This window comes from Myiozetetes cayanensis, unplaced genomic scaffold (assembly GCF_022539395.1).
Source record: "Myiozetetes cayanensis isolate MyiCay16 unplaced genomic scaffold, myiCay2020 scf1, whole genome shotgun sequence".
Classification (NCBI taxonomy): Eukaryota; Metazoa; Chordata; class Aves; order Passeriformes; family Tyrannidae; genus Myiozetetes; species Myiozetetes cayanensis.
In genome coordinates this window covers 139,592,531-139,620,268 of record NW_026086604.1, presented here as the reverse complement: position 1 = coordinate 139,620,268, position 27,738 = coordinate 139,592,531, and the positions used below count along the sequence as shown (strand labels likewise).

Here is a 27,738-nt window from a genome sequence, read left to right as displayed (position 1 = left end):
CTGGAATTACCACACAACAGAATGAAAGCTGTCAGTATGAGAGACAGTTCTTTATATATCCAACAGCAGACATGATTTCAAACAGCATTTAAAACTAGAGTTTTACATATACAAAAATATTTCATTTATATAGTATTCTTATGCAATTGGAGGAGTGAGGCGTCAGTCTGTCTATCATGCAGAGCATGTAATTCTTGCTCTCAAATACTGTATGGTTAGAAAACTGTTCACATCGTTATTTCAAGGGCAGCTTCTAACAGTTTTGGTGAACACTGTTAAAAACAGCAATGAATCTTTCAGTGGGACCACAGCACTATTAAAACTTACTAAAAAAAAACCCCTAATGATGTAGTCAGACAGACTGGCTTGTTTTGTGTTAGCAGGGATGTTCTGCAGCAAGTCATCGTTTGACCCATGAGGGATCTTTGGTGATATCTGCATTCTCTGGGCCCAGTACAGCTTGACCACGAGTGCTCTTCCCAGCTGCAAGATACCTGCAAAAAACCCCCATAAACAAGTGAGAAGCTGCTGCATTCAGTTATCCATAGCTCTGCTACAGAGGTTAAAAATATTTTCATCTCAGGAAAAAGTCTCCTTTGGTATATGTACATCTTGTTAGTGTTTACTCGGCAGTAAACACAGTGAAATTCAGAAGTCAGACACAAAACACTACAACTTGAGTAGAACCAGCTCATACAGTGAGTGTACTGACACTCTAGTTAGTTTCTGGACCTCTCAAAAGAAAAACAATCTCCTACAAACTCAGAATGTAGGAGGGAGTTATATATGCTACAGTGCAGAACATAAAAAGCAGGATACAATTAATGTCTCTTTCTAGGTTACAAAAGAAAATAGTGAAAGTAGTATGAATGGCCAAGGGGAGAAATCCAATAACTTAAGTTCGACAACTTTCATGGACTTCTTAAAAATTAGGGTTTGTTCTATTTTATAAGTAAACATTTTCCTAAATTGAGCACAGGCTTACTTGTTTGATACATCAACCAGGTTATCACTGTTGACAGCAAAGAGTTGTTCTCTGTGCGACTGCTTCATTTCATCTGAAATCCCATACAAGAATTGACCCATTCCTAGGGAAAAGAAAACAAAACCACACATTGCACTGGTGCACTGGAATCTCAGTCACAGCCAAGTGCAGGAATGAGTGCAAACTACAACAGGAACATGTGCTGGAAAGAACAGAGACTACTATCAGGCCTTTGTTCTGAGACAGTATCTAACTGAATCAAGCATCAAAGGTTACAGCTGGGCTGAGGTAGTAAGAATTTTCTATTTAGTAAAAAACCCAGAAACATTCATATTCTATTCTGGCAAGTGATTTGTCAAAAATCTGAACATAATGGTAGTCCAGCAAACTTCAGACAATTCATTATGAAGAGTCTCAGAATTTTCTGAGGAGTTGCAAACTGCATTTCATAAAGCTGCTATTTTTAGAACTCTTTAAAATTTGCAACTGTGATATATGTGCAACAGGAAGGTTTGATCACCTTTTTGTACTACACAGAAATCTGCATACAAATGTTTTAATGCTCTTGTTGGAATACTTGCCTACGGTATTTAAATATACATACTATGGCTCCTTGAACAACCAGAGAACTCCAAAATAATCACAGAAAAGCTTTTTGTCAGGAAAATAAAAATAGGGGGAAAAAGATGGCTTGGAAGGACTTCTGTCAAGTCCAATCTGCTGCCCAAGGCTGGGCTGACTTCCCAGACAGGTAAGGTTGTTCAAGTCCTTGTGCAGGGCCTGGTGACTGAAGTGAAGTAACAGCATGAAGGGATGCGCATTCTCTCTGCACCAGTTCCCAGGCCTATGGAACAGTGCTCTCCATTCAGTGTTCACTGAGTTTGCCATCGCTCTGTTAAGATCTGTGTTCAAATGCCAAAGAATGTTCGTCATCCCTCACTAACACCAACACCCCGTGTGCAGGCACTGCACTCGTGTGCACCTAACACTGGTTAACTGCCAAAACCAGATTCTGTCAGCTAACAGTCAGCTTCATTGCAACTTTTCTTGTTTAGTAAGTTAGTATTAATACAAGCACATTTTAAAATAATATTAATCTTAACCCTGTATACCCTTTATGTATAGGAAGGGCATGTATTCTAACTTGGCAAGTTTTGGATTAAAATTCAGCTGAGAATGCAGGAGGGAGGGAAAAGCGAGGAAAGCAAAGCTACATGTCAATAAACTGAAAAGATGTGAAGATATTATTACCAAGGCATGATGAGCGTGCAGATACGTAAAGAAGATAACACCCTCCACCCCAGCAGACAGACATGCTTTAACTTCTTCAGAAGGGCTAGTGACAGTCACAGTCAATATGCCTGCTTGTGTCACAAAAACAATTCTTCAGCTTCCCTTGAATCACAGGACAGCATTTCTTTTTATTTGTTAGCATTTCATGTCCTTTCCAAACCTAAAGCTGTTTTCCTCAATCTCCCTCCACCTCCAACTGTATGCACCTGACATCAAGGAGCAGCGGGAATGAAAAGTTTAGCAGAGAGCCTGAGTGCATGTGGTGTGTCTGAAAGGGAGCAACAGGAACTGACTGCTTCGTTGAAACTGCAGTTACCTTACATCTGCCAAGTACAAACTTTATCATCTGACACAGTTTAGCAAACTGTTTTCTTCCCCTTAAAACTTAAAAAAATAAACACTGGCAGCACTGTGGGGCTGGTGAGAATATACCTTTATCCGAAGGAGCTATTGGTGCATCCACAGCAGCAAACACTGCCAGCTTAGCTTCATCAATGTCTTGTTGTGTGAATTCTCCAGATTTGGCCCATTCGACTGCTTTTTCAAATGTTTTCAAAGTGGCTAATGAATTTGGGTCTCTAAGAAGAAAAAGAAAACTTAAAATCAGTTACTTCAGTCTTACAAAATGAAAAGGTTGTGTTCTCATTTCATTCATAATTTACTATGCATCACACAAACAAACACAGGAAAATATAAATTACAAGTTTCCTTTTTATGTACAAGAGAGGTTTTGGGGTTGCTTGGTTTTTGATTTTTTTTCCCAGAAGCAACTAGTGTTATAAACCAAGCAGATTTAGAGTTTGAGATAGATGGGTACAGAGAACTGGTCTAATAACAGAGGGTCAGGTAAGCCAGCACTGTTCACAGGGCACTATCAATTTGCTGCAGCAGCTCAGAAAGCACATCTGCCATTACTACCCACATCTAATATTTATGATATGCTGTATCTTCTCTACGCTGCTTTTCCTGCTACACCTGTTTTTGCTCTCAGTAAAACAGGTGCCACAGGTTAACAACTACTGGCAAGTCAAGGACTACTGCCAGGACAAGTCCTACCACGCAGAAGCTTCACAGAGAGGCAAAGCTGCTCAGTTAGGAATCCTGACCAAGCACTGTGTTAAGGCTGCCTTTAGGCCAGGAAAACGATTTAAGCCTGGATTCCAGCCATGTGACATTTCTAAAAACTACTTTTTAACACCTCCAGTTCAAATTCCATCTGAAAGTGCTTTGGTGAGCCCAGTACAAGGTGACTGCTCTGGACTGACAAAAAAGAGAGGAAAAGGAGAAGGCAGTTCTAGCTTATCACCAGCAATGCTTTCTGCTGAACCTCCAGTGATTCCAGCCAGTCACTGAGGGATACTGCATAATCTTATGGAACATTATCATCCTACTTCAGGTCTCAAATTTAGAATAGTCTTAAATTCCCTTTTTAGGGCCTCCTCAAACCAGGACAAAACAAGCGAAAGCCAGTTTTACATAAATCTAGTACCAAGACAGTAAACACTGAAGTACAGAGATTCAACAGTGGTTACTACCAGCAGAGATAAATTAGGCTTTCCCAAGGACACCAACCAGTGAAAGCAAGGAAGGGTTTATTAAGCAATTACTCTAATTGCATCAGCACTGAATCACTTCCTTGTTATTTCATTCCTTTGATTTCACTTCATCTTGAAAGAGAGCTACAATTAAGTTGAAAATAAGCCAAGTGCAGTCAGAACAAACCCACCGTTACCTGTAGGAGTAGAAAGTGAATATGCCATTGTGACTAAGTTTAGCACCTCCACCATAAGCCCCTCCTTTCTCTCTGATTTCTGTGTGTAGGAATTTAGCTGTCATCAACCGAGCGAGGATTCGAAGGCTGGAATAAGAGAAAGAGCAAAGATGTTCAGTGAACTGGACAACAGTAATATCCTGAATGTCCTCTAAAGCTCACCAGGATCCCCATTTGCAATGCACTGCTTTTTGTAATTTGCAACAGTAACAACAGCAATACTCAGTATTTAATAACAGCTGAATAACGTGACATCACTGTAAGAGTGGCACTGCTCTGGATCATTCCTTGACCATATTCCATTTATTTCACTTTAATGGAACATGAGAGCAGCATCCTAAGCTTTATTACATGCCATAGGATTGTCAACTCAGGACACATCCAAGTAGGCAGGGCTGTTTATTCCAAGTTAGCAGACAGCACCTCCCAATACTTCATCTCAGCATTTACAGGGCATCTCTGACCCAGCCACGCATCAGTTGCTTCCTACAGATTTTGTGACAAATGCACTGCCAATCATTTTCTATCGACACTCCATTTTCTGCAGTCAGCCCAACACTTCTCATTTTTGTTTTGTAGTAAGCAGCACACAGAGAAGTTCCCTGATGTTCTGATTCCCACCTTGCATAGTCTGGAGCTGTGTAGGGAACTGTCCGAATGCATTCCCCAATGTAGTTCACTGGGAAGGGAAGTACGAAATGGGTCTTCATCTGGCATGGTTTGAAAGTAGGATCCTAAGAGAAGGATGCATTATTGTCACTGTTAGCAGATGATATAATTTATATTATTTATATAATTGAGAACTCTGGCAAAATCTCCCTAGTTCTCAAAAAGTCAAACATACAGACACACAAATGCTAAAGCTGCCACTTATCCCACACTGCAACCAGTGACATTTCTCTTGTGCCCATATCCAGTACACAGAATTGCCTTGGGAAACTAAAGTACAGGAACACCATCCATCAGCTACCCATCCCTGCACCACAGCTTCTGAGTTCTGCAGATCTTCTGCCTCTGTCAAGTTTGGACTTGGACTGTCTCTGAGTTTGGACGTGGCCACAGATTTACTTCCATTTAAACAAGTGTTCATAACTCTCCACTTCTATGTCATGTATATACACGGTCACCACATCATATTTCAATCCATCTACTAAATTCTAGACATGGAAAACAGCTTCAGAAACTGTAACCCACAAAAAACCCCACTATTTATGACAGCAGCTGCAGTATGAATTTCTGCTCCAACACGCCCTGCAATAAATTCAATTCTTCCTTATCACCCACTTCAAAAATTCCAGTCCTCTTCATGTCTCCAGGTGTCTGTAAAATTTGCTTCTTTGCCTCTTTCACAGATACACTTGTTTGTGTACTCATTTGAGCATCTCCAGTAGCTTTAATGCCATCATTTCATTATTCCCCCATCCTTTCTTAACTTCAGAGACCCCATTCCCAGCCCCTCACACAACTCTGGCTGGCTGGCCAAGCAGAGCAATGTATTTACAGCACTGGTCAGCAGGCAAAACCGTGGGCTGACCTCTCCCTGCCCCTTTCTCAAAGGAGAGCTCAGTGTATGCCAAGCTGCTTTTCTCTCCTGTAGCCAAAACCAGATTTTCATTTTCACTTAATTGTCACTAATGCTGTTCTGTCAGGTATCATTCACATTCAGAATCGCTTAGGGAGGAGACAAAGGAAAGGAAGGGACTAATTGGAAGTGATTAAGGAGCCTGATGGCTACTTTAAGGAAACAATCCAGTCAGAGAACTGTGGAATTGAGGGGCACATTGTGTTTCAGTCCTGTGCCTCTGCAAGAGCTTAAGATGGACCATAAGTATCAGTAACAGCCCTGTAATACCAATATCCCCAAGCAGTAATGTACTTACATTAACGAGTTTCCTTGTCATCTGCAAACCAGTAACCATTTCACTTCCCAGAGATTTCACTTCTGAAGATTTCTACAAGAGACCCAGCCCTCATATTAAAAGATCATTTAACAATTTATACCAAGAATACTACAAATGCAACCCCTTCCACTCAAACCTCTTTACAACAATCATCAAACCATGCCTTCACAAACATAAGCAAGATACTCAATTACTTCTTTATATTTTCTAAGCAAAAGCCAAGTGATTTCCTTCCAAGAGTAATTTGGCACTGAGAGATACCAAGACAGAGATTAAATGAGGCCCATAGAGTTTCAGACTATCATTTCACTCATGGGTAGGGAACTTATTCCAGTCTCATCAGAAATTAAGACAAATCTGCATATTGACAGAGCAGATCCTTTGTCAGCTCCACTGAATCAAGCACTTTTTGTGCCAACTGTCCTGAACACCCTGATAATGAAACAAATTCCTATGCAACTGAGGAACTGCACATCATGCCCTATTTGCTTTTGGCCAACACTTCTAGTAAAGCTCAGCTAAAAAAGAAATTAGTTTTATGCAACAGGGAAAGGAAGAAATTCTTTTTCCACATCCCACGCCAAGGCAGTAACCTCAGGGTAAGGCTTAACAGCTGATCTACAGGATTTCTATTGTCTACTTTATTGCAGTGAAGACAGTCTAGTCTGTGTGGCAAAACACAGAGCAGCTGATCACAGAGCTGACTCTTGCAAATTTCTTCAGACATCTTTGTACGGACAAAGTATCTGAGTTAAAACAATCTTCTCCTGATTGCTCAGTGGTCATGACATGATCAAGTGAACTGTATTTGATGCCTTAGTCACACATGATGTAATTTCTCACCTCAATCACATGGGGACGAACAGGTTTTCTCTCTTTTTTACTTCTAGCTATGCCCTTTATAAATTTCTCTACTTCTTTAGATGCTTCTGGTATCTGCTGAGGTGCTGCATTCACTGAACATCTGTCAAAAATGCACATCAAGTTTTTAAATATGGTTTTGTGTTTTCAGACAGTCCTTTAAATTTGTACCACTTTTGTCTTTCTAAACATTTTCTATCATATCATCATAATGTTAAATCAGTGCTCTCTGGTAATCTTAACACAGGAAAAGGCAAAATACTCATAATCCAGCATCTGATGTAGAAAAGAAAAACGTCAAATCACTTCTGTGCACAAGACAGGACTACCTCAATTTCACAAATATAAATGTCTCTGAAAGAAATTAGTGCCCTCTGTATCCTCTCTTTACAGGCAGCCCTACTACGGTTTCAAAGAGTATAGATATTTTATATCTATATATCTCTATATTGATATATCGATATAGATATAATTTCACTTATCGTTTCATGCTTTGCAAAACAAAACTCTGCAACTTATGTCACTTCAAACAGATCCATTTTTGGAACTAATGCATCTGACACTAAATACCTCAGTGTGTTTACTTTTTTACTAACGTCTTTACTTTTTCCAATATATGCATAAAGCACATTTCAGAATACCACTGCTTTCCTTCCAGGAGAAAACAAAGTCCAAACCAAACTGTATTCAACTGTTACAATACAATGTAACAGTATTTGTCTAATGGGCAACTCTAAGGGGAAATCAAAAAGGCAGAATTTTGTTTATATCTGTAAAATCCCACAGGCCACTTACAAACTCTGGGTAATTCAGTTACATATGAAATTTTCTGTAAACTTCTCATACCAATTAAAAACTGAATAAAATGAGCTACCATAGCTACTATAGTTGCCACTCTGTAAGCAGGGAGAATTAAATTAACAACATTCTTACAGTTTTTCCACAGACCTCGTTTCAAAAAACCCCAGTATGCAATGAGAGGCACTGAGAAATGCACATTCACAGGCCATAGCCTCTCTTCAACCAAAATGCCCCTTTTCTTTTTTGCTGGAGCTCACCTGATGTTGTCACTATTTAATAAATACTTCTTAATGCGTGGTAGTTTGCGCAGTATTGGTTTAATATCAGACATTTCTGCAATTCTCTTCATCAACTTCACCTGTGTGGGAAGGGAAGGCAGAAATACTACAGATTAAGTCAAAGAAAGAATTAACAGAACCCCAGCACTGCAATTCCAGAGTTGAGGATCTGGGCTTCACTGAAGGATATTATCAACTTTTCACCTGATCCATCCCACTGAACATTTCCTGCAGTTCTCCTGAAGGGGTAAGGTTTTTGCTGGCTCTAATAGAGGCATATAAATGCCCACTGTCTGGAATGCCATTTGACAGCTCCTGGGCAGTCTTCTTAACTAGCACTCTGAAATGTTCTTCCTCCTCAAATCTTGGGCTGAAAGAGAATAGAAGCAGGTCTCATGCAAAAGGACGCCAATGGAATTTATTATACTGAATAATTCATCATCCCAAATTCAATAAAGAACTGTTAAACTGTTGGTTGTCCATTTAATCTACTCTACAGTCATGCACTTGATGCAATACTTAGGTTTAGAAAGACATTAAAGTTGTAGTTATGAAAGAAATCCCAAGGCAGGATCTCTAAGAAGAGGAGAATGCTTGAGGGAAGAGTGTAAAAGAGAACCCCAAAACACATGCAAACCCACAAACAAACAAAATCCAGTGTACTGTACTTGTTAAATATTTCACTCCATAAATGCATCATGTCTGGCAGATTTCTATCCAAGCACAGAGATGAAAAGAGCACACCCTGAAGGAAAATATAAAAAACAAAACACAAAAAAACCCCTTCACACAAGACAACCAAAGCAATGGCCCGAGAAATGCACAATAACATTTTATGAAAGTGATGTAATGATGCCAACCTAATGCTAACATCACAAAATCACTCTAATACAGGCTGTGCTACTAAATTAGAGCAAACATGAAATGTGACTGTTCTTCTCACAAAGCAAGCCTGGCAATTCCTCAATTCCTCTTTCTCAACAGTCAACAGCAGTTCAGAAACAATTTTTTTAAAATTTTTTCATAAAGTACAAATAAAACTGTTCTGGGGTGCACCTTCCCGCAAACAAGTCCCCCTAATTCAGCTCCAGGATCCATGGGATCAGACCACAAGCAGACCCCGAGCAAGATTGAAAGAATCTTAAGATATTCTGCTAGAACTGTTATACCCAATATAGGCTCTAATGATCCCACAAACACTGACATGTTAACAGCAACCTCTATGTAGAACACTAGAGCATTCTGTTCTCTACCCTCTGCTTCCAAAATATTTAGCAGCACTCAAAAACATGGCAGCAGATGCTGGTGAAGCACTGCCTTAGATAGGATACCCACATCAAGCACTCCCCTTAAGACAAAATACTGTTACTGTAATTGTCTGATTTATATCTTACACAAAAAGGCACAAGTCCTTTTATACACCAAGTTTTCAGTGCACATTAGCTGACTCTACCTGGAAGCCCTGACTGACCCTTACCTACAATAACAGCTGTTATTGCAAGTGTAACATGTGCAGGTTTATGATTAATTTACCTGTTCATACACATCTAGGTGTGAATCATCTGGAATGATGTGTGGGCTGACAGACATCCCACCTGTTTTTAGTTCTGTTTGCTGGGCCTGTTCCCTGTAATCAAGGGCTCCACATCCCATCCTGGGTAAAACAAGAGAGCTTTGTTTCATTTTCAGTGTATGCCAAAACAAGGAATCCATACAGCATTTGCAAAGTACTCTGCTTAGGACAATACTAATTTAGCAACTAAACAATTTGGGGCATTATCAAGCAAACATAATACTTCATGCCTTACAAAAGCCTCACACCCAGCTTTTCAATAAAAGCATCCTGTTAATTTAAAATGGTGTATTAAGAAGTGTTCTTTATGTGCAGGCTTCCATATGGAACTACATTATTAACATCACATAAGCTGTTATCATCAATAAAAAGAACATTTTCCTCCCAGAACAGGTCACTTGTTCTGCTCTGTGCTCCTCCATCCCTTGTGGGTCACTGTTCCTGTGACCACATGGTGAAATCAGACCAGAAGCCCATTCAAGTGAAAACTTTAATTTCTGCTAGGCTCTTTTTCATTTACAGGGATTTTCCAATCTGTTCAGGGAATGGTTGTGTTGATGCTGGGCAACAAGGCAATGCGGAGAGTGATGGAAAAGGGAAAATGAGTTGGCAGCTCTTTGGGGACGAGAGAAGACCACTTTCTGCAGGAAACCAACTTATCAGTATTCCCTTCTACAGTAAGAACAGATGCTGAGATTATTAAAGGCAGTATTATTTTGGCAAGTTGTATTACAGCCTGTTGCTTCAGTTTCTAAGGAAGTAAGCCTCTCACTTTGTAATGACGTTGCAGAAGAGCGGCACGTAAGGTTTGAGCTCCTCGGGAAGTGTGTTCAAGCTGGAAACAGCTCGGAAATAAACCACCCCGTTGGTGGGCTGAGCACAGTACTGGACAGGAACTTCATCAGCTAGGGATAAAAAAAAAACCCAAAAGCAAAGAACATCAACAGCTTCCATAAACACACAAAAGCTGAACAATTTCTTACAAGAACTTCCCATTAAGAATGATTTTCTGTTGGCATTGTAGAGCCACCACTTGTTTTAATTTTGCACATTATACTAAACACTGAACTAAAGGATTTTATTGTTTCTGTCCATGGTAAGGCAATGGATATCTGGACAATCTGAAGAGAGAAATCTGCTGACAGAGATCATATTTTAGAGACAGCATTCAAATAAAGAAAAAGGCAATTTGTTTCTGAACAAGTCGAGAAGTTTTTCTCTCTTATTTTTGCCTCCATGACCTCAAAAGCTGAGGAAAGCAGGTTTCTGCACTGTACACTCTCACTAAGCTAAGACATTAAATATACACATTAGAATTTTTGCAAAACAAGGTCTTTTTTAGCATCAAAATTATACAGTCTTGACACTTGATGGTCATTTTTGCAGGAAAGTGCCTGTCAGAAACATACTGCACGACAGTATTTACCTCCAAGATTGCAAAAGAGCTGTAACAAAATTGAGATCTACTGTTTTTTATCAGTCCATGCCAGTGGCAAAGCAGGGAGAAACTTTCACTGAAGTTATGCAGAATGACAATTCTGTATTTTTCCCCATGGTGCCCGTATGTCACATTCTGTAAAAACGGGCGGGGAGGAAGTGCAGTAAGGAAGGCTCAATGCGCCAGCTGCCAGTAGTGCTGCACCCTGGGTAGGTCTGGGGAAAGCCAAAAGATTGCTCAAGAGCACTGAACATGCCACCCAGAGACTCCTCTGATTGCAGGGTAACGGGGGAGTACACCCAGAGCAAGGAGCTGGCATCAGGAGCACTGCCACCAGATCCTGGGAAGGGCAGGAGGCTGTTCCAGTCAAGAACAGCCCCACATTGCCCCTCAGAGGCCACGGCCGCACTGCAGATCCACTGCAATCTGTCTGATCAGAGTGGGAGGCAAAGGACTGTAACTATGGACAACTGAGTCCCTCTGCTTTGCAAGGAGCAACAGCTGAGTAAGCAGGCAGGCAACAACCCAACAGTGCTGCTCTTTTGAGCACGAAATAGTGGTGACACCAACCTGTGAGTGTTGTCTCCAGCACAGTGTATGGGATTTTGGGCTCAATGTCAGACACTTTTAAAGCTGGCAGACAAGAGGTATCCTGAGGTTTGCTTTGAAGAGCAATTAATTCCAAACCTAGTAAGGAGAGAGAATCAGCTTGTCATTCTCAACTTTTAGTGAAAGTGATGTCAAAGCCTAAAACCTACTGAGGTGATGCAGATCAGAAAAATGGAAGTCTGAAGTTTGGAATCTTTTATCTGCAATTCTTTCAAATATTTTACTGAAACAAACTCTGCAGATTATCATGCAACAACTGCAAGTAGAACACTCTTTGTAAACTATCTTTCCAATCCCATCTCCCCATCATGTTTACAGTAATATGCAATTTAATCCCTGAAGAAGAGACACCTGCCAGTCTGCTCTGTCACCCAACTCTGTGAACACTGACCCAGACCTGGCAGGTAAGAAGCTTCTTTCTAACCCATTCTGCCCAGTTCTTACTCAAGTGCTCTGTCACAACACTGATGGAGGTAACTTCTTGTGATAAATCTCACATTTCAGCCTTTCAGATTCTAGCTGGTCACTGTTGCTAAGCACTCTCCAATTTATCTCTGTAAGTAGAAAGCCTCCTCTGATTTTGTGCTCCCCTATCTCTGTCTTGCACCAAAGCTTCAGAAGATTAACACCATATTCTCAGAGGATTTCTGTGACTAGATCACTGCCTTCACAAAATCAGATTACTGTCCAGGGTTTCCAAGTTTAAGTTATTATCCAGAAGTTAAACACAACATTACTTGTATAGCTGGCTTGTTAGGCAGGAAATGTAAGAAATAAAATTACAAAATACAGGTTTTACAGGTGCATGGAACAGACCTCATGCTCATGAACAGTTTCAGGGTACATGATGGTACATAAGTATCTGAAGGGAGGGTGTCAAGAGGATGGAGCCAGGCACTTTTCAGTGGTGCCAGGCAATAGGACAGGAGACAACAGGCAGAAATTGATCTACAGAAAGTTCCTCCTGAATATAAGGAAGAACTTCTTTACTGTGGGGGTGACTGTGCACTGGAACAGGTTGCTCAGAGAGGTTGTGGAGTTTCCCTCACTGGAGATATTCCAGAACAGTGTGGACACAATCCTGTACCATGTGCTCTGGGATGACCCTGTTCAAGCAGAGAGGTTGGATCTCTGTGGTCCCTTCCAACCTGAATCACCTGAATTCTGTCAATTTATCTCCCATTAAGTGCAAGTTAACATGGGAAAGAACAAGCAGATTGGTATTTTAAAATAATTTCCTTTCTTCTGCCCTAACAGAGACATTGATCATTTGAGTGTTAAAACTACTGGAATATACAATATACCAACAATACATTGTAGTGTAAGCACTGCACTGCACAGCCCTGTCATACATACACACAAACTTCCAACAAAAAAACCCATCCCTTTCAGAGCAAATGCTGCAGTGTGACTGAGAATTTAAGATGTTCTACAGAACATCACCTAAAAAAATGTGAGTTTAAGTAGTTAGACAAATAAAAATGTGAAAAGCAAGTTAACCTTTTTCAAATATTTGGGTTTTTTCTTCTTCAGAAAGTGCATTGACCTTTTTTTCCAGCTTTTCTGCTTCCATTTTAGCTTGTTTATCATGGTAGCCTTCCTCTGGACTCATTGACAGAGTCAATCTGTGTGGATTATCCTGCAGAAATATATCCCAAAACAAAACATTATTAATTCTGAGGGCAGCTTCCTTGCCTCAGATTATTGCTTCATCAGCAGACTATTGCTTCATCAAACAAAAACAGTCTGTGATTCACTTGGCTTGCATGTTATCAAAAGTATCACACACACACACAGTGTGAACCCCTGATTTCATCCAGAACAATCTGCTGTGCGGGTGAGGAGCAGAGGCAGCTCACCACAAGAACAAGCATGAACACCCTTCTGTGAAATTTCAGCATAGACTCAGAATCCCTCAACGGCACACAGGGCTCATTAGTTTAATTAAATCAAGGTTAAACAACTGTCCGTAACGCCACAGAGCAGCATGCTGCAAGTTTTATCTGGAGAGTACTCTAAGATGGGGAATTTTGTTAAATGCAGGAGCGTTTCATTAAACATCTTCTTCAACCTGCCCAAGCTTGAGTGCACAGACATCCCATATGATGTAAAATGTGCATGCCTTATCCTGCTCAGAAATGCTTTATGTCAGCCTTGCTGCCACAGAACTCCAGGCATAATGCAAGTGTCACAACTGCTGCTGAATTCTTCTTTGGTTATACCAAACTGTGGGATTCTAATAACAAAATTACTCAAGCGGCTTCCATTTGCCATGATACTGGGAGGCCAGTCAAAACACAGTGACCTCAAAAACTGCCCATTTCAATGCAGGAGTCAAACAGCAACATCTGTCACTGACAGACATCGCCAATAACTTGGGACAACATAATCGGATTCTGTTCTTTATCTCCCCCATGCCTGTGTGGAAAGACTATGGAAACCCAACTGAGTACGGAGTTGAAGAGGGAAATGTAAAACTACGCAGCTATAATAAAATGGACAGGACGAATGGCATCCTCTCCCTTGCTCCCTGTCTGCTTTATTACCTTCCTGGTACGAGGCAGAACAGTGCACAATCTTCTGATAGAAGAATATCCAAATATTCTCATCATTTCCTACTGTGCTGTGTTTTTGCCTCAGACCCCTCAGCAGAACTGCAAAGGACATTCACAAAAATACTGCACCTGTGTTTCTTCTCTACAAAAGCCAAAATTTAACAGCTCCCTACTGCCTCTAGACACTAACAATCCCTTTAGGAAAACTAATTTCAACTGAGGCCACTGTCTCTTGTTGCCTCTAAGTATATGAGAGCCAACATTTACTCCAATCAGATTACTTGTAACACATCTGTCTTTCAAAACAATTTAAACAAGTTGATTAGGGGAAAAAAAATTGCAAACAATACCACAAAACAAAAATCAAAACAAACAACAAAATCTCCCACAACTACAACAAAACAAAAACAAACCACTTTTGCATTACTATCACTGAATTTTTTTCATTTCTGGCATTAGCTAATTCAGAGCTTCAGAACTATTCAGTGTTGTAATGTCTTTACTGATTTTATTTCTGCAAGAACTCCAGAAGAACATATGGACAGGAAAACAAGAAAAGAGCAGAAAGTAATTGGCACTAACAGCAAAATTCAGACAGCAGTTCAATTAACATGAGGAGCACTAGAACAATTTTATTTGTAATCAAACCTTTTTCATGGAAAAGGACACACACATTGCTATGTCAATATTAAGGAACATAGAACCAGGCCTGAAGTTCTCTGAATCTCTCAGCAGGAAACATCCATGTGCCCTTCTGTAACATCACAGTTTGGTAAAACATTAGCATTTTATCAGTGTTCTATTAAGTGTGGTTCCAAATGTCCAACCAGGTAACATTTTTTTCTATTTTGAAAAGCTTTCCCTTTAACCATTTGAAATTAAAATGTTTCATTCAAAAGTGCTGATATTCAATCTACACCTAGAAACAGGCAATATGGTGATAAAAAAAAAACCAGCCTTCAGTTTAATTGTAAATACAAAATTCTGATTTAAAAATTAATGCTGAAGATAACTTTCTGTAACTTTGCCTACCTTAAAATATGTTTTAACTTTCTCCTGAAGAAATGTGGGATTTTCTTTAAGACACTGCCTGAACCGAGAGACTTGATCTGCAATCTTCAGAAGCTCCACTGGATCCCCATCTTGATTCCAGCACGAGGCTATATGCTGAATTGCAAAGAACAATAAGATAAGCAGGACAATCCATCTGCATTTCTCTAACTGACAGCCCCTGTGTTCCAAAACCACCTTATAATTTATATTTGAATAGCAGACATATAATGAGTAGTTTTAACTTATTTGGAGAGGGGGGAAAAAAAAAAGCTGAAATCTTTGCTCATATTAAGGGACTATTCCATCATCATCTGTCCCCTGTTCCCCCATTCTTGCCTCTAATTTTATCACACAAACCCACTTCTTAATTATTACTTTTTTTTTTTAAACAGTTGGTAGGGACAAAGTAGTACATATATATTACAGTCTATCCATTTAGGGAATCCCTCAGATGAAATTATTTATAATAAGGGAACTCAAATACGTAAAACAGATAGGACTCTGGAGGAAGAAGATACTAAATAATCAGAAACACCCCCAGGATATTTCTTTTGGAAGTTCTTTATTCTGGTTTTATTTTCTAATTTGAGACTATTAAGTTTGCTTGAGTTGCTGTTGAAAGTTCTTCAAATACACCACAGGGCAAGATACCAAAAGGTTCTGTATTTCTACTCTGTATGAATGGAAAAATAACAAAAAAAGGGAAAATATAAAAAACCCAAGACACATGAAAAAAAAAGTACTCCTACTAAAAGCATATAGAGAACAAATCCATCGTAATTGTCAAAACCACCTTCTCTTTTCTTACTTGTTTAATTACAAGCAGGTATCATAAGCCTTCAGCCTTTTTCAGTAATAACTCTTTTTATCTGTTCTGTGGAAATTCCCTAATGTGATTTAAAGTATAGTATTATTTTAGAATATGCTTGAGTCAGTTCTCTTGAAATAAAAGTAGTCACTCTATTTGAGGCTTCTGCAGGGTCATTACAACAATTCAGTGCTGGCTCCCAGTAGGCAACCTTAAAGTTTAACCATATACCTAAGAGCATTGCCCCAAATGGTTTTTGAGCATGGAGAGGCTTGGGGCCATGACCACTTCCTTGGTGTCACAGTTTATCCCTGGCTGGCAGCTCAGCCTCACTCAGCCACTCACTCGCTGCCAGCACAGCAGGATGTTGTGGGGGATATCAGAAGGGTGAAAGTGAGGACACTTGTGGGTTGAGATAAACAGTTTAACAGGAACAGCAAAAGCTGTGCGTGAGCACAGCAAAACAAGGATTCTCTGCTTCCCCTGGGCAGGCAGCTGTTTTGCCTTCTCCAGGACAGGCTCCATCACCTGGTGGACTTGGAAAGACAAAATTCATCACTCTGAACATGCCCTCATTTTTTCTTCTTTTCCCAGCTGATGTTGCTGAGCTCGGTGTCACATGGTGTGGGACACCCTTTGTGTCAGTTGGGGGCAGCTGTCCCAGCTGTGTCCCCACCCAGCTCCTTGTCCATTAACAGACTCTTGGTGGGGTGGGATGAGAAGCAGAGAAGACCTGGACACTACGTCAGTAGCAATGAAAACATCCCCTTGTCATCAGCAGTATTCAGCACAAACCCAAAACACAGCCCCATACCAGCTACTGGAAAGAGATTTAACTCCCCAGCCAAAACCAGTACACTTGGAGAGCTTGTTCCAGTGCTTACCACCCTCACTCTGAGGAGCTTTGAAGAGCTTTTTCCTGAACTGATGTCACCTACCTTGACTTTCCCAACATCTTTGACAGTCCCACACACCATCCTTAGTTGCTAGATTGGAGAGACAGGAGTTTGATGGGTGGACTATTCAGTGGATGGACTAATCAGCTGGATGGCCACATGCAAGCAGTTGCATTCCAATGTTCAACATCCAAAAGGAGATCAGTACCAAGTGCTGTGTTTTCCCCAGGGGTCTGTGTTGGTTCTGATACTATTCAACACCTTTATTAATGATATACAGCCAGCGGCACTGAGTGCACGCTCAGCAGGTTTGCACATGACCCTAAGCTGTGTGGAGCAGTCAACACGCTGGAAGGAAGGAATGCCACCCAGAGGGACCTCGAAAGGCTTGAGGTGTGGACCCACATCAGCCATCATGAAGTTCAACAAGTGCAAGGTCCTGCACCTGGGCTGGGGCAATGACCAGTAATCAGTACACACGCGGGTGATGAATGGTTTGAAAGCAGACCTGCAGAGAATGGCTTGGGGATATTGGCAGATGAGAACTGGGAATGAGACCAGAGTGTGTGCTCACAGCCCAGACAACCAATAGTACCCTGGGCTGCATCACAAGTAGTGTGACCAGCAGCCTGAGGGAGGTGATTCTGCCTCTCCACTTCCCCTACACCCCTTCTGAAATACTACATCCAGCTCTGGCGCCTGCAGGACAAGATAGACACTGATCTGTTAGAGTAATTCCAGAGGAGGGACTCAAAAATTATCAGAGGGCTGGAACACCTCTGCTGCAAAGAAGACTGACAGACTTAAGGTTGTTCAGCCTGGAGAAGAGGAGGCTTTGGAGAAACCTTACTGTCGCCTTTCAATATCTGAAGGGGGTTCATATGAAGAGAAACTTTTTACCACATCCTGTACTGACAGGACAAGGGGCAATGGTTTTAAACTGAAAGAAGACAGATTTAGATTGAACATGAAGAAGAAATTCTTTACTATGAGGGTGGTGAGACAGTGGAACACATCATCTACAGAAGCTGTGGATGTCCCACCACTGGAAGTGTCCAAGGCCACGTTTGAAGGGGCTTTGAGTAAGTGGATCTAGGGAATGATAGCCCTGCTCACAGCAGGAAGGCTGGAACTCAATGATCTGTACAGGTCACTTCCAATCCAAACCATTCTATGATTCTATGATCAGTTTAGTTATAACTATGTCCCTTTCAGGCCCTCTTCAGAGTCAACTTCTAAAACATGACCTCAGAGAAACAAACTGAAATGTAACCCTCCTCTATGAAGCATCAACACTAAATGCTGCAAGACAGTTCTTTAAAAGCAAGGAATTTTAAGAGCTTTCTGTTCTAAAATTAAGGCCTAAGAGCTGAATCAACTTCAAGACTTAAAAATGTTAAAAGGTAAGTATATGCATAAATATTTCATCAGACAGAATCACTCCCACCATTTAAGACATGCTACAAAGTACTGGCTACCAAAGTCAAGCACATTTTACAGATCTTACTATGAAACATGATAAGCACTTAAGTATCCACAATGTGCCTATCTGGCTGCACGGACACCTGGTTTTAAACAGCTTTTGGTTGTGCTCTCCCATTGACAGGTCTCATGTTAATCCAGGGCTCCACTTCTTTACGTAACTGTACATGCAAAGGAGTGAACTCCTGCTCACGCTGAAGAATATACATCACTTAAGAGACAGAAAGCAAAGAGCCATCAACCAACTGAAGGTGCTGCAAGAACAGAACAAAAAGAGGACACTAGAGAATGAGCGGCTGACGGAGACCCTGATTTCCACACTGACTGTAAATACTGCAGCTAACTCATTCCTAATTATAGGATGAGTAGAGGACTTCTTATAGACGAGACATTCTGCTGTGGAACTTGTTTTTCATAATAGTTTTGGTATCAAAATTTGAGGCCAGGAATTGATTTAGTGTACATTTTCACTTGTGAATCCTGAAATTAAATTATAGCAGCACAATCCTAAATTCCATAGAAAAATACAGTCCTTCTATTTGGCTTTTAAAAACACACAAGGCATCCAGCCAAAACATACAGTTCCCAGAGCCAGTATGGCCTGCCCCTCACAAAAGTAATTAGTGCTACTGCAATCAAAGCTACTATTCAGGCAGAGACAACAGGCTCACTGCCCAATTAAGTCATACAGTGAGGACTCCAGAGGTAGTTTGACGGCTACTGAAAAAAGAGATGAACACAAGATGACAAAGGAAAAGCCCCTAAGTAGAAAGTTTTACACACCAAGAGCCTACAAAATGATCCTATATTTTATAAAGATATAGGCAGCAGAGATTTCTCTTCTTCAAAAAACCACGCACACAGACTTACAGATGTCAGGGCAAGTCCAAAACTCGTAGACTGATGCTTCAGCTGGATTTCAATTTTGTGAAGTAGAGCTTCAATCCTATCCTCCTCAAATCCTTTCCTTTGGGAAGGGGTGATGAGAGAAGGAAATCATATCCATTAACACTAATCACTTTAAATGAAGTTATGAAAATGAATTATATTATCGACAAAGGAAGCATTATAACATAATGTCTTCCACACTGAATTAAAATTGGTATAATATTAATATGCTGTGTCATTTAGTGAAACTGCACTAGTATCATTAAACTCCTGAAGATTATGCTGATGAAAAAAAGCTACAATAGAGGAGGTAGCAGATACAAGTTTTAAGAGTATTGAACAATATTACTGGTTCTTTGACGTCTTTATTGTAATGTATTGTAATGTAACTAAATTTTTAAGGCATGTTATTATATATATATTATTTTATGCCTACATCTTATTATAATAATACCTAAAAGAACTAACAGTATTCTCAAAAATTAGGCATTACTCACGCAATAACTTCATCGACTGTTCTAGCAATTATCTCTTTCACAGTATCAATATCTTTTTCAGCAATACCCTGTAGACCCACACTGAAATAAGTTTCTCTTGTTGAGCCATTAAACCTAGAATAAAAAATATCCAACTCAGTGGCAAGTACTAGAATTTAAGTGTTAGATCTGCCAACAAAGGTAGGAGGAGAAAAAAACACCCATCATTTCCCCATACACACACACACACACACACACAAGATTTTAAAGCTAGATAGAATGAAAAATAATTACCAAAGAGGCAAGAAATGGAACTTAAAAGCATTTTTTTGTTCAATTTCAGTAGGAGTAGTAGCCACTGTTAAAAAAACATACGGCATATGGCATTAGAGAAAAAAACAGTTACAAAAGAAAAGCTGGTATTTGCTGTTAATCTTCCCGTTCATTTGTAACTTCTTTCAGGGAAAGAAGTCTTGCTTTTTGAGGTGAAAACTTTAGCTGCATATATTACCAAACACATACATTCTACCTAAGCAGGTGAGTGGAATGGTGCTTTTAAAGCAGAGTTTGGAAAGTAAGTGGTCGAAGTGAAGTGTTCCATGTTTGCTGCCATTATTATCAACAGTATTAAAAAAAGAAAATAAAAGATCACAACAGTAAAGATAATTTTGCCCCAAGTTGTCAGGCAGGGTTAATCATAAAAGTTCATCTTCACAGAGACAAATCAGCACTTGCAGGAATATGGAACACCAAGCAGTTCAAACCAAAGCCAGTACACAAAATGCAGTAGGTGCTCATCAGCTCGTACACAAGCACTATTCCACGTCCAAAAAGCACAGAAGGAATTCAGTGGTAGGCTCAGGCATTGCATTCTGCAGTACTGATCTCTGGACCCAAACTTATTCTTGCAGATTGATTCATCAGCACAGTCACTAAGGCGAATTAAAGCCAGCTCACTGCACAGTTCAACCCTGTGTCAGAGCCAACCTGGAAAAGCCTCAGCTGACGAAAAATACAAATCAGTCACTACACTTCAGTGTCTAAGGATGGATTTCTACTGCCATGCTCTGGAATATTAAGATGTCTGCACGGCCCTGGCATGCATGACACAGGATTTGCAGGAAGCCAATGACTTCACACAGAGACTGGTCAAGCCAGGCAGAGTTAAGACATTAAAATCACAGATGAGCATAGTAAGGTTTCCCACTCAAACACCTGAGACAGCCAGTGCACTGAGGCATGATTTTTGTCATCCTCAAGTCTAAAAATCAGTCAGATGAATCATGCCTGGAAAGTCCTTCTTTGTGCGGACAATAAAGGCAAAATATGACGAGCAGCTGGGCCTGTGATTCAGTGAAGACAATCCACCCACCCTCAGGCTGCAGCACAAAGCCACTCAGAGGACAGGCTGCAGGAGCTAGTTTGAGTAAGTGTTGGCTCAAATACCCGTTTGTACTGAGGTGATGGCAAGTTGATGGCACCTAATTGCACAAGGGCACATTTGTGACAGACCTACCTACTAGATCACAGAATTACAGTAAAAAAAGGCAACACAGTACAGAGAAGAGCTACCAAACTCTTCTGAGTAACACTAAATGTCCAAGATGAAAAATGTAAGTAAATTAGGGCACTCAAGGTGTATCATGTTTTATACCATCTATCCATTTTTGCTAGTCATAAGCTTTAAATAACACAACTTTGTTTAAACTAATTTAACGTCTATCAAATTATTTTGACGAGCTAAAAATTACACTTGAGAACGGTTTACAGTTTACCAGAAATTCTTAATATGTTTTAATATTAAAATAAGATTATTCTGGTATAAACTGCCTGTATGAGAGAAGAGTTCTCCCAGCTTAATACTGGTTTTTAACTTTTCTAATACTGCTTATAGTGAAGAAATGTAAAGTGTAACACTTACCCAACATCAGGAGAAAAATCTGTACCAACACCAGACTCAATTAAGGCTTTGTAAAAAGGAGAATTCGGACCATCAACCAATAGTGAAGACAGCAGGCTTAGTGTGAATGTTTCAAAAGTGTCTGTAATACTGAAGAAAAATTAATAGTTCTTAAAAACCACCAAGTTACAAATGTGTGACAACCAGCATCACCAAGGTCATTTCAGAATTACTTTTACAAAACAATGTAGAGGGAGTCAGGGAGAAATAATTGTCAGTTATGAACACTGCTCCAGACTTTAGGGAACTAAGAGAGCTCTGCGTCTCTCACTTGTTGTAACTACCAGTAAAGCAAGCTATACTGGGCTGGAAGTGGAGTTAAGTTATTAGTAGGTCACACAGAAAAGCCTGCATATGGCAGGAAATTAAAAGGAAGACAGCGTTATCAAATGTCTCACTAGACTGAATTTTGCCTAAAATCCTCGATTTTCCTTATGTCTATCTGCTAAAGACAAATTCTGCTTAGCAATTAAACTTCCATTCACTAAAGTAGGATTAGTCTGATTTTCCCAAGGCATTTCTTCCCTTAAAGATGACATTTATCAAGGGGACTGGGGACATGAAGCATGCCTGCATCTTGCTTAAAGTCCCAAAATGAGCCTTTGATTCAGAATTTCATTTTTATATACTTACTCTGTCAACAAGTAGCTGACACTGACAGTTGTCTGCTTGGAAGGATCAGCAGCAAATGAGTCTAAGCCACATGTTACACTGTGTTCCCTCTGTAAAGTAAAATAAATGATACAGACTAAACAAGAGCAGAAGTTACAAACAAAAAGCGACTGCTTGCATTTCATAGCATCTTCTTTCTAAAGATTTAAAATAATTTTACAGATACTTATGAGTAAGTAAATACACAAACACGGGATATCTTGAAAAATGTGAGTGGTACCTCAATTTTTAAAAGTGGACAATAGAGAAGAGGTTGAAGAAAATCTGGTCATAATTAACATTCTGGGCTTCAAAGAAATGGTAGAACTTTCTGGACAAGCCAAGGAGGAAAAGGAGGAGGTGGGAAGGAGAGAATGGAAAAAGTATTTTTGACACCAGTGTCTGGAGGGTTGGGTACCATTAGAAGGAGTATTTCCTGACACTAAGTATCAATATTTCTATCAGTAGCACCAGTGCTTCAGATGACGAGGGGCTTGTAAACTGGAAATAATGAACAACTGCATGCAATCATTACATTACTGAAACTCAAAATAAACATAGTTTGTCCCCACTGCAATAAAAAATAAAAATACTTCAGCTTGTTTACATAGTTCTAAAGAAAAGACTAACTCCAGCAGGTTGGGCTAAAATATAAACCTGTTATATTCAGTTTCCAAGACTGGATGTGTACAGTTTCTTTCTGTTTAATCGTTTGTGGGTATTTGTTTTGTTTGGGGGGTTTTCGTTTGTTTGGGGTTTGGTTGATTGGTTTGGTTTGACTTTTTTACTTACAGGTTTTTCCCAGAGCTTCTGTTTCGGGATGTCAGTTTTTGATTCAATTCTTTCAAATTTTACCAATGCTTCCTCATGTATTTGCTTCAAATGTTGCTCCAGTGGAAAATTACCATAAGTGAAAAACCTGCATTTCAAATAAGAGATTGGGATTAAGCATCAGATTTCACATGGTATTTAGAATATACTCTGAATGTCACATGTTTTCCAATAATTCATTAACATCGAGAGAGGGGCCTTACAAACAACGTTTCAAAGTTAAAGACCACCAATTTGGAACATACATAAAAATCACAGACCTCCTGGTAAAATTCCACAATTTTCAGCTGATTTTATGCTTTGAAGGTTTCAGAATGCATTATGATTTTTCTTATGTTCAGTGGTTATATTTTTAAATTTATTCTATTGCAGTAACATACAAAGATCCAAGAAAAAATATTAGTAACTGAAGCCAGAAACCCAGTGCTCTCAAGTGTCAGAGGACAAAATTCTTACAGTTCTCACACATAAGATATAAAATACAATGATCCACGCCTATGATCTATAAAACACAGCTGGGTTCCTTGGGTCAGTCTATCAAACACATTCCCATACCTACAAGACCTCCAGGGAACTATATGAGCATGAGGCACGTCTCAAGTAAAATTTTATCCCTCAACTAAAAAAATCTAAACACAGGTACAGTAGAATACTTGGGATGACGAGAAAAACAACATTTGGTAAATTCACTGTCACAACACAAGCTGATGTTCCTTAAGTGAATTAATCAGAGTAACAGATTGAGCATAAAATTAGTACAGAGGAAACAATTATTTCTCTCCATATAACTTTCAAATTGACTTTCAGCTTAAATATCTTATTAGCAGCAACCAAATTAGTGTCTGACTCAAATAAAGATCCATTATTTAGAATCCACTACAGTAATATGTGATCTGGGAGCAAATTAACAGCTATTAATTTGTAACTTCTAACTTAATCTGTATTGACTTCAAAGAGGATAGGAACTCTTAGATTCATCTATGCTACCTGTTTTTACCATTATTGCTAAATACATATTAGTGTGCTCCCTTTCCCCCCAGCCCATGTGAGTTCAAAGTGAAACATCTGTAAACAAAACCCCCCAAAACAAATCCTCATCATCAAGCCGACAGAAACAACCTTGAAAATTAACCATCTCTCTTTCCTGCCTCAAATCCACCCTCACTGCTCTTCCTACAAAAAATTCCTTGCTTCAGTACTGCTGTAGGGCACAGGTTATCTGTGCTGCTGGCCATGTGGATGGAAACACTGTACTGGTGGTCTTCCGCTCATAGAAATATGAACAAAGTGCTAAATCACTACATAACCTAGAAAGTTAGTCCCAGTTTCAGATACCTGGAATTGCTTGGATGATAATGTGTGGCATGGAACTGTTTAAGCTGCTCCCATGTAAGATCAGGAATACATAATGGATCTCCACCAGATACTACACCGTAAGTGTGATCAGGAAGAATTTTGTTCTGCACGTGCTGGGCAAATATCCTCTCATTATCTGTCTTAAGAGGAAAACACCATATTTCAGCGAAAGTCATCAAAACACATTTTAAAGATAAAAGGTGCTCAATAATAAGACCTGAGAGTTCCAACTTACTCAAGAATCCCCTCCTCACATATAAGCTTTTAGTTCTGCAGTCCCACATACTTTAATAAAATGTTATTATGTGAATTTAACAGAAAATTGTACAATAAAAAACATTAATAAAGCACTGTTTTATATGTAAGAAAACCTTTGACAGGCTAACTTGAAAAAAAACCCAAAAACAAACTCTCACACTCTGTAACAGAAGCAACAGAGACTTTTCAAAAGGAATGAGAATCTCTGGTGCAATAATGCACCATGTGTAAGATCTTAAACCAAACATTCACAAAACTTACAAATGCCCCTTTCATTTCATTAAAAACAACTCCTTTGAAGACTAGAGGTGTCTGAGGATCAGCTGGGTTCTCATGTTCTAATCTCCAACCTTCTTGCCTGAAAAATTAATAACAAGTGTTGGGAGTTTGAAGGTTTTGTTGACTTTTTGGGGCTCTTTTAAGGTTTGCACCTTAAAGTTCAGTCTCAGGTTGTCTTACCAGAAATCTAATTGCCGTAGACACGGAAAGAACGCTGCATCCAAGTACACAGACAGGAGATTCTGAAAGTCCTTGGGATTTTGTGTTGAAAATGGATAGAGTGTGTAATCACTAGCTGCATATAAAAAGATCATAAAGAGATCAGCATTTTGGAATGTCTAAGATGCATTTTGCCATCATTTATTTTTAACTTTTCATCCATATAAATAACTGGAAGAGAAGAAACTTACTATATGACATGTTTTTTTGCTGAGGAATACATGGACTTTTAAAATTGCAGCTGTTTTACCACAAGAGCTTTGCTTTAGCCATATATACATATAAAGAATTAAATGTATTGTTGTATACTATAAAGCTCCAGCTCTACTGGGACTTTGTAACTGCCAAATGAACAAGATCTATTTTGTTGTCTTGCCTTGTTAGCTTTTTAATATCTCACTCACAACATTCACACTTAATAAAAATGGCTCCCCAAAGTGAAATTAAGGAGAGCCAACAGACAGCTGTACTGCAATAAAACCTCATGCATTTTAAGTGGCATTATTTACTTTTGGCTTACCTGTGAATGCATTCATAAAAGTGGACAGTGACCTGTTTAACATTTTAAAGAACGGATCTCTGCAAGGATACTTCTGAGAACCACATAACACCGTGTGCTCAAGAATATGTGGGACCCCAGTGCTGTCCATGGGAGTGGTTCGGAATTGTATACTGCAAGACAGAGAGCACAGTCAGGAATGCACTCATTTGCGAAAAGAAGCCCACCCGACTCCTACCTACAGCTCTGATCTATGGGAACATCATCACTGGCTGATAGCTAATGTGACACACACCAGGATGCAGAGTTACTGGGTTCTTCAGACTCTTGAGTGCTCAGCCACCTCTTTCAGAGGGTGTACAACCTCTGCACTTCTATTCCTGGAGGTAGTACAGAAGCTCTTAGCACATGAGTAAAGAGATTTCTTTTTACCCAAAAGGCTCGGAAAAAAACCACAAACGAAACTTCGTGGAAGGTTATGGTTGCATTATCTCTGCCTTTGGAAGTTTTCAAGGACCACCTGCATAAATGTCTGAGGAACTGCACCTGAATTAAGTAGTGACCTTGTTTTGAGTAGAAGATGGAACAACAGACTTCATGACATCTGTTCCAATCTGAAAAACTCTAAGGAGACCCACAAAGGAAGTACTACCCTCTCTGTTTTTACAGAAAAATCCAGTCATGAAGCTAGATTACAATTCAAAAGGCACAGGGTGATGCTGAGATCGAACATGTTATACATAGATTAATGTTTTACCTGAACAGATTATTGGAGTCTTCCCGAGCCACATGTAAATACCTGGCTCCTGTACCATCATGACTAAGCTTCACTGCAGTCAGGAACAGCTCAGGAACAGCTGTCACCTGCATTGGAACAAAACATCTGTAGTGCAGTGTGACTGAAACTGGGTCAAATAGATCATGGATGACACAGGAATGTTCAGTTTGTTGATCCTGTATATAATACTGTCTTATAGAGCATTAAATAAATATTTGTTCCTATGATTTGATGGGAAAAGGGAATTACACAAATGGAAAATAAAATTAACAACCTAATGAAAGTAAACTACAAGCAAAGAACCGTGCTCTTACAGTATAAACAGAAATTCAATCAGAAATACAAAGAAAATGCATATATTAAAATGCCAGTGGTTAGGGCAGTAAAAGAAAAACCAAGGAACCTTGTTCTACCAATAGCTCTGTCACTAGCAATTGCTTCTCAAAAATAACCTTAACTTTCTGCTTTTTTCTTCAAAAAAGTGGAAAGATATTCAACATATTATTATTTCCCTCACAGGTTCTCAACACAGGTGTTAAAAGTAGCTTAGAAGAGAAAACATTGCTTGCATGTGTTTCATAAAACAGCACACAGCGAAGTTCAGCCATCAGTCAGGACTTTTAGGAGGCCACACACCGAATGGTCACATCTACAGCAGACTCACAAGCTCCCGGGATGCACTATCCGCTCTAGAATTATCTCCCAAAGCACCCTTATAAGTCCTTAGTGAGCAGTGGCCCCACGCAGGTGCCTCCCAACCACGGGAAAGCTGCTGTAAACAATCGCAAGCGGCGGGCGACGCTCACCTGCTTCACCGTGAACCCGTGGATGTGCTCGCCCACCCTGTACTCCAGCGCCCTCTCGTTCGCGGGAACGCTCTTCCACCTCCACGACTTCCGACTCAGGCACCTGAAACAACACAATCCCCTTTAAACAAACGGCGCTACGGCACCGTCCCTCCCGCCCGGGGTCCCGCCGGCCTCCGGCGAGGCGCTGCCCGTGCTGGGGCCGAGCGGGGCCCGGGGCGGCGCAGGGCGGGTGTTCCCCAAGGGGCACCGGGCACGGCGCACCCGCGGCCCCCGCTCCCTCACCGGCCGCGGCCCAGCAGCCCCCGGTAGCGGCTCCACATGGCTGCGAAGATGACCGGCCGGCCGGGCCACACAGCCCTGCGCAGCTCAGGTCAGCCCAGCCCAGCCCAGCCGGGCCCAGCGCAGGCGCCGCCGCCCCGCCCGCATTGGC

The 27,738-nt window shown here is 40.2% G+C and overlaps 1 protein-coding gene across 2 annotated transcripts; it reads right to left on the bottom strand.

Annotated features, from left to right (window-relative positions):
* Positions 1–35: 35 nt before the first annotated feature.
* PITRM1 (pitrilysin metallopeptidase 1) lies at positions 36–27,738 on the bottom strand. 2 transcript variants are annotated; one of them, XM_050332271.1, is made up of 27 exons: positions 27,591–27,738; positions 27,306–27,408; positions 26,479–26,585; positions 25,743–25,894; positions 25,184–25,298; positions 24,986–25,082; positions 24,446–24,606; positions 23,072–23,198; positions 22,262–22,350; positions 21,590–21,718; positions 19,690–19,803; positions 19,175–19,271; positions 15,098–15,232; positions 13,011–13,149; positions 11,472–11,588; positions 10,236–10,368; positions 9,424–9,544; positions 8,559–8,635; positions 8,095–8,260; positions 7,870–7,970; positions 6,794–6,914; positions 5,930–6,001; positions 4,671–4,783; positions 4,011–4,136; positions 2,711–2,856; positions 986–1,088; positions 36–494 (listed from the first exon to the last, which is right to left on the bottom strand). In XM_050332271.1, the coding sequence occupies exons 1-27, from the start codon at positions 27,626–27,628 to the stop codon at positions 401–403; spliced, it is 3,093 nt and encodes a 1,030-aa protein (XP_050188228.1). In that variant the 5' UTR covers positions 27,629–27,738; the 3' UTR covers positions 36–400. The 2 variants fall into 2 exon arrangements, with proteins under 2 accessions (XP_050188228.1, XP_050188219.1); XM_050332262.1 differs by having other exon boundaries at positions 27,306–27,426; positions 27,591–27,672.